Here is a 15601-nt window from a genome sequence, read left to right as displayed (position 1 = left end):
CATGATGTGGCATGTGATGGATATTATTATTATCATGTAGTACCATGGTACATGCATATATTACAGATGGTGAATCTAAAGCAGCCACGTGTACTTTGCACTCATATCTGTGCACACAAATCCTGACGTCACGTTAAGGAATATCTGTGTTGCTGTTTGAAGTTTGCTCAAGACGTACGCTGAAATACTTGGGTCCTGTTTCAATCGACAAAGGATTCGACATGCCTGGATTGTTCTGCTGTTGCTGCAAATCTGCGGTGGACGATGAGGTATGTTCACCGCTTCATGTACACCTACCTACCTGTACATGCAGTACACGGAATTTTTTTATTGTTTTAAACTTCCCGTTTCTCTTCTGTTGTTTTTAACCAGAATGTACATCAAGATTATAAAAAGCGCGGCAGGAAAATGAGAGATGTATTCACAGATGGAATTATTGTGTGACAGTCCGACAGGATATGGTGCTGATGGAGGATAGGTAACTTGTCATTGAGTTGATTAATCTGGGTTAACGATAAACAAAGGAATTGGTACGGTACTTCATAAGCAGGGCGTTGGTGGTCGTATGGCAGCTTACCTGCCGGGGTAGCTATCATTTCTTGAAACGCGACTGTGTCGCTGATGCAGTGCCCCTCTACCAGTCCACACACTGGAACTGGCACTCATTTCGCCGACCTCGGAAGGATGACAGGCTGAGTCAACCCCCCTGGTGTATTAATTCAGTGGCCCAACGGGGCTTGAACTCAGGACCTTTTGGATCCCAAGCCGCTGCTCGAACCACTGAGCCAACACCAGGCTAGCAGGGTGTTGATATCACGAAGGGTGCCGTTCTTCGGATGGATGTTAAACTGAGCGTTGAACTAGTTGGCAGTGTTAAATATCCCACGGTGTCTGTCACAAAGAAAAAGTGTGTTATCACCGGAGCTCTCAACAAATTCCTGCCCAAATGGTCATGAAAGATTTGGGTCAAAAACTTTCCCCGGCCAACCCCAGGGGAGGGTTGTAATAATTTGGGCTCTTCAAAAAAGTAGTAGCTGGCACGTAATATAATTGATTTGCGATATATATTGCTTTGCTAACGAGTAAATAAAGTGGGTGGAGACAGACAGACAGACAGACGTCGGGTGAGAGGCAGAAGGGGAGGCAGAGAAGATGAGAAGAGGGAATTGGGGTGGAGGTGGGGAGAGTGACACCCCACCAAACGTTGCTATTCACAGATATGTGTATATATATATATATATATATATATATATATATATATATATATATATATATATATATATATATATATATATATATATATATATATATATATATATATATATATATATGTACAGGGTGTCCCAAAAAAATATACAACTTTTCATCTGCAAAGAGGATGGTAATAACATATATTTATTTTAAAAGATACATATATAGTTGGATAGAAAGCTGAAAGGTTGAAGTTTATTGTACCAATGTCAAAATTGCCACCAAAATTTAAATATTGGTTTTCGAATCGTCGTTTTCTTTTCGACCACATGTTCGACGTAGGCTCCACGTTGTCCGATCACTGCCTGCAAACGCGTTGTCATGTTCTCCATCACTTTTGGAAACATTTCCTGAGGAATGTTCTGGATTTCTCGGTGGATGTTTTCCTTCATCTGATCAACAGTCTGAGGTCGAGGGTTTCCATATATCCTGTCCTTGAGATACCCCCACAAGAAGAAGTTTGGAGGAGTAAGGTCAGGGGAATACGGTGGCCACTCAACGTCTTCGTAGAGGGAGATAAAGCGGCCCTCGACATGTTGGTTGAGAAAACGCCTTGTTTCCCTGTCTGTATGGGGCGGTTCCCCATCCTGCTGGAACCACTGGGTTCTCATCTTGATCAGGTCGTTTCTCCTACGGGCCTGAGTACGTAGCTCAGGCAGATAGAATTCCTGAATCATTTCGCGATAGTTCCTCTGGTTTACCGTGCAAGTGCGTCCCTGGTCATCTTCAAAGAAGTATGGACCAATTATCCCATACCGACCAACCGCCACCCACAGGGTGACTTTGAGAACAGATGGAGGCACCAGTTCAGTTAATGCATTACCAGGATTTTCAGTTCCCCAGTACCAAAACTTTTGCTTGTTTACCTCCCCGGACAAGTGAGCATGGCATTCGTCCGTCATGTGAAGTTTTTGAGGAAGTCTGCGTCTTCCTCCAACTTTCCTGAGAACCAATTTGCAAAGTCTAGTCGTTTGCATTTCTGTTGATCAGTTACCACCGTTTCCGTTTGAATTTTGTATGGAAAGGCATGAATGTCTTGGCAAAGGATCCTCTGAACGGTGCTCTTATGAATGTTTGTCTCGGCAGAAATTCGTCGAATAGATATTTTTGGACTCTGAACGACCGCCAGTCTCACCATTTCCACATTTTCTTCACTACGACCTGTCCTCTTCCGACCACTGTGACCCTTGTGAAGGTCACAGATGGTTCCCACATTGGTAAACTTTGCGATGGTGCACTTTATTTTCCGAAAGTTTGGTGCATGGCGCAAGTGGATACCGAAATGTCTCGAGTGAAGACGTTGCACCTGTATGACACTTTTCGTCTGGTGCCAAAGTTCAACAATTTTCGTCCGTTGTTGTACGGTCAGTCTTGGCATTTTTGTGGTGCTTGCTTGGTATCAAAATAAACTTCAGGGTCTCTGAAATAAGAAATGAAACATTAGTGACAAAATTACTGCTTTTTTAGGATCAAACAAAGTATTTTAAAAGTTGTATTTTGGGGGACAACATATATATGTATATATATATATTGTTACGTTTGAGGGGGGGGGTATGCATTCAAAGGGTAATTAGGATGTTTAATTAGGTATGCCATGCTGTTCGAGTTTACCAGGATCTCGATGTAATAAGTCACAATTCAGTGGTGATAAGTTGTCTAGTAAATGTTCATTTCTTCAAGGGGGAAATGATAATTGTCACGTAATTAGATAGGGACACGGGATAGGGTAAGTGTGTCTGCGTAAACCCCTTTTGGTATTCTCTGGAGGCTGGCCGTGACGTCACAGGACAGTGCTGCGGATGGCTCCGCCCTGTGATCATGATTGGCGGAAGGCGACGGCGGTGGGCCAATAAAACGGCTCGATTGGAAGTGACGAGGACGGGAGGATAAAAAGGTTCTGTTCGGGGTCGAAAAAGAAGAGGAAGAAGATCGGGACAAAAAGATCGTGTTTTTTTGGTGTGGAGGCTGTTGCGCGGAGAGCGTGCTTGTTGTTGTGCTGATTCGATCATGTTCTTCATCGTGTCTTGGAGCCTTGCTGAGCCTCGTTCTTCACCTTGGTTGGCTCTGGGGTTGTGCTGACTCGGAGTACGGGGTCGAACGGCGGGTGGACCTGCCTCCCTCTCCTGCTCGCAACTTGGCGCCAGAACTGATTCCCTGGCGGCTGTGAGCGGACTTGGGCCAAGACCAGGAGGTCGACAGCACCACGGTTTCTCCTGCCCCCCCTGAAGAGAGCAAGGCCAGCTCGTCCGACGCCAATCCAGGGACAGTTGCGTCCACACCACGGTCCAGCCTGACCACCAGAAATAGCTACGTTTTGTGTGTGTGTGTGTGTGTGTGTGTGTGTGTGTGTGTGTGTGTGTGTGTGTGTGTGTGTGTGTGTGTGTGTGTGTGTGTGTGTGTGTGTGTGTGTGTGTGTGTGTGTGTGTGTGTGTGTGTGTGTGTGTGTACTTGGCGCCTTAGAGGGTTTGAGATCTGTATATTCATTGGAATTGTCTGTGTTTTCCCCACGCCCGATCCCACACCATCCCGTTGAATCGCCCCGGATCCCTCTTCTTGCCGAGTCTTGTTATTTCTGGTTAATAATAAAAACAAATAAACATCATCAACTCAGTAAAAAGTGACTCGTGCCACCTTCCTCATCCCGTTTGCGGTAGAGCGATTAGAACCGATGGTAGATGCGATGTATCCGATGGTAGAACCGATGGTAGTTTGTGGTAGAGCGATGGTAGAGCCATGTTTGGGTTATAAATAAATAAACCGCCTCCATCGTTTCGGCTCATTCTACGTTGGCGGGACTGTTCAAGTCCCGTGGACGTCACTATATATATATATATATATATATATATATATATATATATATATGTATGTATGTATGTATGTATGTGTGTGTGTTTGGTACTGCAGAACTTTAATATGGATACAAACAAACACGACATAATAGTGACTGAAGCTTTTTGTGCTGCACTCTTCAGGGTAAATATTCACCTTGTAATCTTCCAGCTGAAATTGACAAAATCATGAATATACTCTGTAAGAATGGTTATCCTGAGCATATAGTTAAGAGATACACACACAAGTTTCTAAACACACCAAAAGATCGGAGGATTGGTCCGGACAAATGTCCAGTCTATATCAGGATGTCCTGGAAAGGGCAATCACCATGAAGGTTTGAAGTACAAATCAAACATATTGTATCCAACATGTTTCTGTCTGTGCAACCCCAAGTAATCTTTACCTCTCACCGTTTGCTGACGTCAGTCAACAAGGATGTGCTACCCACCTCACAAACCAGCAATGTTATTTATGAGTTTAAGTGCCGATGTGAAGCTCGGTACGTGGGCCGCACAACACTAAGATTGGCTGATCGGATCAAACAACACGTCCCCTTGGTGATTCGAAGAAAGATTGTGAGGGTTAGAACACAACCAGTGCGAGAATGTAGAAATATCCAGCAACCATCAGCCACTGTATCTGCTTCATCTGCCATTGCACAGCACCTGGTTGCCAACCCTATCTGTGCAGACCAGTACAATGCAGATATGTTCAGGATATTGAGCCGAGGTCGGAGCTCGTTTCATTTACGTATGTTGGAAGCAACCTTCATCCTTACCACCGATCCAATACTATGTCGTCAAAAGGAATTTGAACGATCTCTGTGTCTCTTTCAGCATGGAAAGATCAAGGGAAGTACGGTAACAAATGGTGAATGGACCTCAGGGGAAACCCATCCCCCCTCTCTCCAGGATGTGGTTACAAATGTCAATCATCGACGAACTCTGCTCCAGCCAATGGGAGCTCGAGGTGAAAATGATGAGCCGACCAATGGGCATTCGTATTAACCCTGACGTCATTATGATTGAACCAATCAGCGTCCACCTTATTGAGACCTGCGTTGAAAGCACTGCCTTCACTTGCTGCGATTTTTACCTTGAAGAGTGCAGCACGAAAAGCTTCGGTCACTATTATGTCGTGTTTGTTGGTATCTCTAGAGAGATATATATATATATATATATATATATATATATATATATATATATATATATATATATATATATATATATATAGATAGATAGATGGTGGAGGCTGCTGCATTTTATGAGGAGGGGACAGATTGAGAGAAAAGGGTAGGGGAGAGGTAGAAAAAAAAATACGGCTGAGGGGTGGAGCAGTGTGACCACTCCTTGGCTTTTTTCACAAGATCTTGGCTATTCTTTGTTCACCTTGGCGTCTTGGTTTTCTATGATCATCGCTTTTCCGAAACCTTGTGAATTATTGGCTTTTTTCATTGGCTCACCTTGGCATTTATGAAAATGAGGAGTGGTCACACTGGGGTGGAGGTGGGTTAGCAAAGAGAATATGTGACGCATAATGACCGAACACACGCACACACACAAAAAAAAGACCGTGTCAGAAAAGCTGTACACACGACACAACATATTTTGTAAAGTAATCCCCTGTCTCATCTGCAAAAACGTTGATATTCCAATTCCAGAAAATTTGTGGGAAACTGAACCAAAAGCAATCACTGAAAACATTGAAGTTCCGCTCACGTACGACCTGATGATCCCACCGGGTGTGAACATCAAAAACAAAGCATTGCGACCAGATATCATACTTGGGTGCAAAAAAAGGAGAAGAATGCATTGCCAAATGAGGTGTTAATACCGGTGATTTTGGATTAACGATGCAGAAATAAAAAAATGACCAAATACCAAAATCTCAAGCATGAAGTGAAAAGATCCTGGAAGCTGAATAATGCCAAAGTTGTACCACTGATGATGAACCTCATTGGAATGAAGAAGAAGAACCTCCCTCACCGAGATATTAAAAACCATCGCTGGGAATATCACTACAAACGAACTGCAGTTGGAAGCCGTCCCCTGGGCTCAGTAACGATCCTGAAGAGAACCCTCGGCACAAAACTTTGAAAACAGAAAACATCACAGCTTGGTCCGTGAATCATGACCTCTTACTGAAATGAAGGTGGGTACTTTGAGCCGTGGAAGACTCCATTCCACATTCTGAAAACCACAACTGTAGATACCGCTCAAGCGCTGATCAATGCCTGCTCCACGATGCGGCACGCGGCCTGAGCTATCCGAACTGCACAGCACACCTCTGCCTGATCGCGGCTTCGTCGGGCGGAGAGGTGAGGAGATGTCTGCCGTCCGTGGGGAACACCCGCGGCCACCAGTGAGGACCTACGGTAAGGTGTTCGGGTAAACCCATGCACACAACAGAACAAGATGTGTGCCATCCCTGCCCTGCTCTGTGCGATGATAAGGTATCACGGCTGCGAACGGGTTTGCCTGCCATCGAGCACGTTCCATACAGTACGCGTGGATCTGCCATGACCCACATGGTCAGCGCTCACATTCGCCAGATTCTGATATCGTGTGCGCGGGACCAACCCCGATCTGTGTCTGTCAGGAATTGAGGGGAACGATCGGATATAATAATTAGAATGAAAAATAATAGAGGTAAGAGTATCAGATGGAGAAATGAAGGAAAAAGAGGATGCCGATATAATTAATCCAGAAATGGGTTGAAAATAATGTGCTGCCTGTATCTTGCACAGTTGTGTCCTGGACAACGTGGCATGGTGGTTGTTTTTCTATTATCGGCCTCTGATGGTGTAGTTATTGGCACCAAGCTGCCAGTCATGCTCTCGCCGATATTGGGTCATTTGCTTCTGTGTTGTGAAAAACAACATCCATGCAGCCTCATGAAGAGATATTCATTTGTATGCCTTTTCAATACAACCTGTTAGGTTGTATTGACACACTGACACACTGGTATTGACACACTGGACACATATGACACACTGGAAATGTCAGACGATCATCTCGACCTTGTGGCAGAGAATCCTTCGAGGGTATCACTGTATCCTCGCAGCTGCGCTGTCGATGCTCGTGTGGTGTTGTCGCGGCTTTCCCATTCCCCTCCCCGGCTGCGGCATGTGCCGCATGTGTTGGCCTCCGCGAGGACCCGAATTTGGATTTACCTCAGGAATAAGCAGAAAAGAAGAGTAGAAATGAAGTTGGAGTGGTGAAAACAGACCGAACTATGAGATCCACACAACACACTGTCCCGTTGTCCCGCTAGACAAAAGAGAAGGGACAATCTGAACGTATATCAATGGAATAACTGTCTAGAAACCGCTGTATGATGGTTGCTGTTGCTTTAGAGGGATGCAGTTCTCAGAACTGCAACAATATATATATATATCTTCTTCTTCTTCTTTCAGCTGCTCCCGTTCGGGGTCGCCACAGCGGATCATCCGTATGATCCATATAGTGATTTGGCACATATTTTACACCAGATGCCCTTCCTGACGCAACCCTGGTCGCCTCTTACGACACAGGGATATGGTACACCTATTTTAACCGGGGTATACACCGGCCCAGTATACTGGTACTCACTTCGCCGACCTCAGAAGGATGACAGGCTGAGTCAACCCCCTGGTGTATTAATTCAGTGGCTCAACGGGGCTTGAACTCAGGACCTTTTGGATCCCAAGCCGCTGCCCGAACCACTGCGCCAACACCAGGTATATAGATATATATAAATATATATATATATATATATATATATATATATATATATATATATATATATATATATATATATATATATATATATATATATATATATATATATATATATATATATATATATATATATATACCTGGTGTTGGCGCAGTGGTTAGGGCAGCGGCTTGGGATCCAAGAGGTCCTGAGTTCAAGCCCCGTTGAGCCACTGAATTAATACACCAGGGGGTTGACTCAGCCTGTCATCCTTCCGAGGTCGGCGAAATGAGTACCAGTATACTGGGCCGGTGTATACCCCGGTTAAAATAGGTGTACCATATCCCTGTGTTGTAAGAGGCGACCAGGGTTGCGTCAGGAAGGGCATCCGGCGTAAAACATGTGCCAAATCACTATGCAGATCATACGGATGATCCGCTGTGGCGACCCCTCACGGGAGCAGCCGAAAGAAGAAGAAGAAGAGATATATATATATATATATATATACATACATACACACACACACACACACACACACACACACACACACACACACACACACACACACACACACACACACACACACACACACACACACACACACACACACACACACACACACACACACACACACACACATACACACATACACACATACACACATACACACATACACATACACATACACATACACATACACATACACATACACATACACATACACATACACATACACATACACATACACATACACATACACATACACATACACATACACACACACAAGGGTGAGTCAAAAGTAGCGCCCGATTTCTGTTTTTTCGGCTGTCAGATTCTTTCTGGGAAGTCGTGTTGTTAATAATTGTCTTGCAGATTTTTAATTTTTGTAATTTATTTATTTTTGATTTTGTTTTGCAGGCTATTGCTGCGAGTTTGGAAAGTTACTGAATTTGCACCAAATTGAGCTTAATGGCACAATTAACAGATACAATTGTGTCTACTGGGCTGCGAATAACCCAAGAGTGACAGCTGAGAAAGAGGTAAATTTACCTGGAGTGACAGTTTGGGCAGCCATATCTCCATTAGGGATAATTGGACCCTTTTTCTTTGAGGGATCTGTCACTGCAGAAATTTACCTGGATATGCTGCAAACCTTCTTTTGGCCCAGGGTACAAGATCAGGACTGTTATTTCCAGCATGATGGAGCTCCATCTCATTATTGACGTTATGTTCGTCAGTAGCTTGATGAAAACTTTCCCAGAAAGTGGATTGGCCGCTGCGTTCCGATCGAGTGGCCGGCACGCTCCCCAGACCTTACACCTCCAGATTTCTTTCCTTGGGGGCTCATGAAAGACCTTGTTTATCGTGAAAAGCCTCGTACCATTCAGGAATTGAAGGCTCAAATCACTGCAAAGTTTGAGGAAATTGATATCGAACTCTGCAGACGTGTGTGCCGCTCTGTGCCTGCTCGGCTATAATTGTGCCTTGATCATGAGGGAGGGCACTTTGAAAATTGCAAGTAAAACAGCTTGGTACAGTTCCATAATAATTTTTTCTTGAATAAATGGTTAGATAAACATATCATTCAATTATTTCTACCTTCTTGTACACTGTAATACAAATGGCAAACAATCAACTGACAGAAATCGGGCGCAACTTCTGACTCACCCTGTATATATATGTATATATGTATATATATATATATATATATATATACCATATGTGTGTACATATGTATGGATATATATATATATATATATATATATATATATATATATATATATATATATATATATATATATAGTGTTACGGCTGTGGAAATTCACAAACCACCATCCAGGTCCCGTAGGTGAGGTATCTCTTAAGTACATGTGTAGTTGGCCCCAAACCCATTGTTTAGAGGGATTAATGTGATTCATTTGGGCTGCAACGCTTTGAGTCAGTCTTTTTTCTTTCTCTTTCTTTTATTTCAAACAAAAACCAACAAGGACGCTCGGTGGGCTTTTCCCGCCTGTTTTTCGCACCATTCTTCTCCGTGCTTGGTGTGAGGGAGGAGAAGCGGGGTGGGGCAGCTGGCGCCCGATTGGTGGATGCGCGGTGTGACGCGGCCAGGGAGGAGGAACGCCCCTCTTCGAGACCTTTCTCGAAGTGCCTCGAAGGAGGGTGGAGCAAAGAACGGGGCGGAGCAACAGGGCGGAGCTCCGGGATATAAATAGTCGGACACGGGCAGAGCGGTTTTGTGGTTGCTCTTGCCCTCTTCCTGTCTTCTGGCTCGCTTGTCCTCTTCTCTTGCTGGTGGCCGCTGGCCTGGTCTGCTGTGGTGCAGTTCCAAGACCCCGCTGGCGGGAAGGAGTGTCCGCCATTCCCCCCTCCCGACCTCGGGCATCCACGTTTCCCCCCCCTTCTATCCGCGCTGGGATAGCGCCGAAAACTCCGTCCGTGGCATCGAGAGGCCAACACGTGCCAGCGCGAGGCACGCCGGAGAGGCCTCGCCTACCACGCTAGGGCACGGAGTCGCGGCCAGGTGGGACCACGTCGACGGACGTCAGAGAGGGACTCGACGGCCCAAAAGGAAAGTCACCTTTTTCTTTTCGGGGTTTTTGTATGGATCTTGTGGCGCCGTGTCTTGTAAAGTAAAACTGTATAAGTGTTGCCGTGTGTTTCCGTATTCGGTCGTAGCTCTGCATTATTGTTTTGTTTTAAATTGATATATGTGCATTCTGACTGTTTGGCTGTATATGTGTGCTCTCCGTGTGTCGTGTAAATAAAGTGCATTATGTTGAATTGTTCCCCGTTTCGCTGCGTCCTTTCCTTCGTTTGAATCTCCATGTTGCTTCACGTAAAGGGTTCGTAGTGGGCTTAATACACCCGATAATTAATCGGAACCGTCGAAGCCGACGATAACACTGCTCGGTTATCCCAATAGCACGGAATGGACCGCTTAAGCGATTCGTGTCCGGAGTTGACCTGCGGTGAGGTACGATCGCCCGGTTTACCATCCGCGTGAGTACTTAGGTAGGTCGATTTTGGCGAACAACCCTATCCTACATGGGTGGCCGATTGGCACGATCGTGGTGAGGTCGAAAGGCGCACCCGTGACTGGCTCGGGGCGATAGTTCCCGGAGGGTCACGACAGAATTGTCCGTTCCGGTGGGCGAGGCGGCCGCCATTCGAGTCGAGCGGCCGATCGCTCACCTGCGGTTGCGAATTTGCAACAATATATATATATATATATATATATATATATATATATATATATATATATATATATATATATATATATATATATATATATATATATGCACAACCGGTTGAGAGTTTTAGAACACCTGCATTGTTCCAGTTTTAACTGAAATTTAAGCAGTTCAAGTCCAGTGAATAACCTGAAATGGTACAAAATGAAGCAGGAAACTGCCAGAGGATAATAAAAAAGATTAGGTTACCAAAAACTGAAAAATAATGCAAACTTCAGTTGTTAAAAAAGGCCTTTTCAGGGAACAAGTAATGGGTTGGCAACTGCAGCTGTTCTGCAGCAATGGAAGTAAATTAAGCCTTGAAAGTTGATGCAAACAATTCCAACAGGTGTCCCAACTTTTGTTGATTAGTTACAAACCCTCTGTCTGGATAAAAGCAGTGTTGGAACAGACTGTGTTGCTACACCCTCTGATGCATTATTTGGACAATATTGCACTGCAGGAAGTAGTATATGGCTATCATAATGGCGAGAAAAAGACAATTAACAAAGGAAGACAGACAGACCATTATAACCCTGAAAAGTGTAGGTCTCTCCCTTGGATAAATTGCAAAGAAGCCAAGGTATCAGTGAGTACAGTTTCCTACACCATCAAAAAGCACTTGGAAACTGGAGGAAACTCTGACAGGAAGAAGTCTGGCAGACCCAAAGCCACAACACAATGAGAAGAAAAGTTTCTGAGAGTCAACAAATTTGCGTGATAGGCGGCTCACAGGACAACACCTTCAAGCATAGCTAAACACTGGTCAAAGTAAGGAGGTCTCAGTTTCAACTGTGAAGAGAAGACTTCGAGCTGCAGGTTGGACAGGTCGAGTAGCAGTAAGAAAGCCATTGCTCAGATGGCAAAATAAGAAAAAGAGGCTTGCCTGTGCCATGAAGCACTGCCAGTGGACTACTGAAAACTCGAAGAAGGTCTGATGGACCGATGAATCAAAATTTGAAATATTAGGTTCGTCACGCAGGGTTTTTGTACGCCGTCGAGTAGGCGAAAGGATGGTTCCCCAGTGTGTGACACCAACTTTCAAACATGGAGGAGGAAGCGTGATGATCTGGGGCTCTTTTTTCTGGATCCAGAATCGGCGACTTGCACAAAGTGATGGGCACCCTGAACCAAACGGGCTACCACAGCATTTTGCAGCACCATGCATGTCAGGGGTTCATCCTCCAGCAAGATAACGACCGAAAACATACCTCCAGGCTATGTCAGAACTACCTGAGAAGAAAAGAACAAGATGGTGGGCTTCAAATCATGGAATGGCCAGCACAGTCTTCAGACTTAAACCCCATTGAGCTGGTTTGGGATGAACTGGACAGAAGGGTGGAAAAGCAACCAACAAGTGCAACACATTTGTGGGAACTGCAACAGTGTTGGGAAGAACTTTCTGAACAATATTTGATTTCCATTGTCGAAAGAATGCCACGATTATGTTCGGCTGTTTTATCTGCAAAAGGTGGCTACTTTGACGGGTTAATGATTTTGATTAAACTTTGCTCAACAAAACGATTCCATGATTTCTTTTTTATCTGCAATTGTTTATTTGTTCTATGCTTTAATTTCAGAACACATTGAAACATTAAACTGCTTAAATTTCAGTAAAAACTGGAAAAATGGGGGTGTTCTAAAACTTTTGACTGGTGGTATATAATATATATATATATATATATATATATATGTGTGTGTATATATACATATATATGTGTGTATATATATATATATATATATATATATATATATATATATATATATATATATATATATATATATATATATACATGCATTGCTATGCATTTGGGGGTCACGAGTACAGTACATGGACACACTTCCCAGCCGGTGACCCTGAAGCCGAGAAAGATAATAACTCTGCGGCACGATGGGTTTCTAAGCAACCACAGATGCCGTCTGAGATGATTAATTTAGTTGGGTCCTCATGTCCAATTCCCGCTTTACCTTCCCAGTGACTTAATCCCCCCAGATAAGGCCTGCTCTCTATACCCCATTCCTGTCAATCAGAATGGTACCGTCAGTGGACGTTGGCTAATAACTAACCATAACAGAACAGCAGGGCAGATTTTCCTGTCACTTGGACACACTACAGTCTAACCAAATGGAGAAAAGATGATCGGGCAGTTTGCAAAGTTTTTAAAGATCAAACGGACACATATTTATTGGCAAAGCAGTTCACAAGAGAAACACCTTACTGCTTAAACACAAATGCCCACTTAGTCAGTCATCGTAACACGTTTCTACACACGTAGGCACCTCACCACAACAGGAAACAAGATAAGGAACGGTGTTAGCAAAGAGAGAAGAAGATTGGGCTTGTTTCTGACCCCTTGCTCGCCCGACATAAGCCTGTTGGCTTTTGTTGGTCTCAACGTGAAACAGGGAGGGGGGAGAAAGAAAAGGGGGGGGGGGTATCGTGTGCGCCATGTGGGGAAAAGTGCAGGTGAATGTTTGTGGTGCGACAGAGGAAATCCTGAATATGAGTCAGTAACCCTGCCCTGAATGAGTCGAGGATGTCATCATTGAATATTCTTTGTGCGTTCCAAGTGAACAAATAGAGTAACAAAGTAGAGACAGAAAGAGAAAGAGAGTGTGAGTTGAGTCAGTGTGTCGGCCGGCATGTCCAGGGAAACTCCGCGACTCGTCAACTCTGCACCACAGCACCAGCCCATTCGTTCTCGCCAATGCTCTTTTCTGCAGAGGCTCCACCTCAGCTCCTTGACTTTACCAAGACACATACCAGCCCCAAGTCTTGGAATTCTCATGCTTGTAAAGCTCCAAAGGGAGGCATGATTCTGGTACCCACCCCCTTGAGCATGACTTGAGCTTTGGCAGTGCTGTCTCCCCATTGATGTGCTCCTGTTGTCATGCTGCACTCATTGGCCGAGCCCATGGTTCGGCAATAAAGCTCAAGCCCCAGCTCACCCATCTGTGGTGCTTTGTTCTGCTCTTGCTTACTTGTCGAGATTCACAATCCTGGTTTGCAACATGATGCACTTCATGATGCGCTGGCTTTAATTTGTGGTGAGTTACAATGTGGCTTTTGTGAGGTGTAATGTTGTATGTTGCAAATGTCTGTACGGATGCACTGTAAAGAGGTGTGGGAAGGGAAGGGGGAGAGAGACAGAGACATAGATTGACAAGAAGAAAAGGAATTTAGAAAGATAAGAATGACAAAGGTGGTTTGAATCTGCTACACAAACACAACACATTTCCCTGTCCACTGATATGAGGGAAGAGGAAATATTGCTGAACGAAATTGCAACAGATATAACTCCATGAGGGGAACTCACCATGTATGTACCAAAGTTTGTTCATGGCATGAAAAAAAAAATTAATCGGGGTATTTGCTTTCTTCTCAGAAACAACACATGCAATTCTGATGAAACTTCCCGACAAACTTCATCACTTGTGATGTACCAAAGTTTGATCATGACGTGAGAAAACTTTTAAAGTGTTCTTACATGTCGTGTGCACTTTCCTTGTTCTGGCTGCCCATTTCCTGTGTTCTGTGTTCCGTCGTTTCCTGTGTTCACCATCCAAACCGCAGTTCTGCCATGTCCCATGTCTATCGTGGGTTTTTGGTGAGAAGCCGTCTTTGATGGTGACCTGCCTGAGGCTGATTGGCTTTTCTGAAGAGGCATTATTCCAGTTCTCAGCTTTGACTTCAATTTTGTAACATGTTTACAGCCAGATGATGTGGATGGTGTTTTTTTTGTACATAGTGTGTTTATTATAGGAGTAGTTCATTGTCTGCAAATAATGTCTTTTCAGCTTTTACCGTTTCAACATTATTCCAATATGGCATCAACTGATTTTACAGGTTTCATGCATTCACCAATAAGATGACATCATCTAAATTGCAAGGATCCAACACTTGAGTCACCCAGTTGGTTATAGTGGTTGGCATTACTTGCCAACGATTACGTGTAATATATGATTGTGGACATCAATAATTATTTTTACTTTTATTCCACAGAGTGAGCCATTGCTAAATACTTCTTCAAAAGTGGAACGAAGACTGTTGGCGAAAGGCAGTTTCACAGAACAAACCTACATTGACGAAACACCAAAGTACTCACCAGTCACAGTGCCATCCACCAGCCAGTGTGAACAGCAAGTCGGTCTTGTCAGGCAGGGATTATCTGCTCGCACTACAAGGCGCCTTTTCAGACAAAAAGGTATACAGAGAAAGTTTATCAAATGTGGTTTATTTGGAGACTGTGATGTAACATTTTCTGTTGACAAATGAAGACATCTACTGTATTTCAATATAAACCTTGATTCCTCCCTCTCTTTGTTATGTTGAAATTTATTTTTAAAAGACTTTATATTCAAAACCACATTTGTTCTTCTTATTTTGTATTCAGCACATGCCTGTGAGTGGCATCATTGTCTGAGGGTGTGGCTATGCCCGTGATGCAACACCTTCTGAAGGTTAGGGCCCGAATTTGGAATTTGGCCAGGGTGCTGGTGATAGCTCGCCTATTCTTCAAGAAGGACACCATGGGATCTTTAATGTCCACCAACTAATGCTGACAGATGGGACGCTCGGTTAAACATCT

At 44.0% G+C, this 15601-nt stretch overlaps 1 protein-coding gene across 3 annotated transcripts in view; it reads left to right on the top strand.

Annotated features, from left to right (window-relative positions):
• LOC147021997 (uncharacterized) overlaps window positions 1-15601 on the top strand; it is a 34208-nt gene that overhangs the window by 7346 nt on the left and 11261 nt on the right. For 2 of the 3 annotated variants that reach the window (XM_085892511.1, XM_085892510.1), the window contains exons 2-3: window positions 67-269; window positions 15016-15217. In XM_085892511.1, the coding sequence (XP_085748637.1) occupies window positions 222-269; window positions 15016-15217 (250 nt within the window). In that variant the 5' untranslated portion in view covers window positions 67-221. Of the gene's footprint in view, window positions 1-66; window positions 270-2148; window positions 2616-15015; window positions 15218-15601 lie in introns of those variants that run through there. The other variant, XM_085892509.1, reaches the window with a different exon arrangement.

Source organism: Eptatretus burgeri, chromosome 8, assembly GCF_056783735.1.
Source record: "Eptatretus burgeri isolate ZD-2024b chromosome 8, Ebu_testis_v1, whole genome shotgun sequence".
Taxonomy (NCBI): Eukaryota; Metazoa; Chordata; class Myxini; order Myxiniformes; family Myxinidae; genus Eptatretus; species Eptatretus burgeri.
This window is presented reverse-complemented; position numbering and strand designations above follow the sequence as displayed.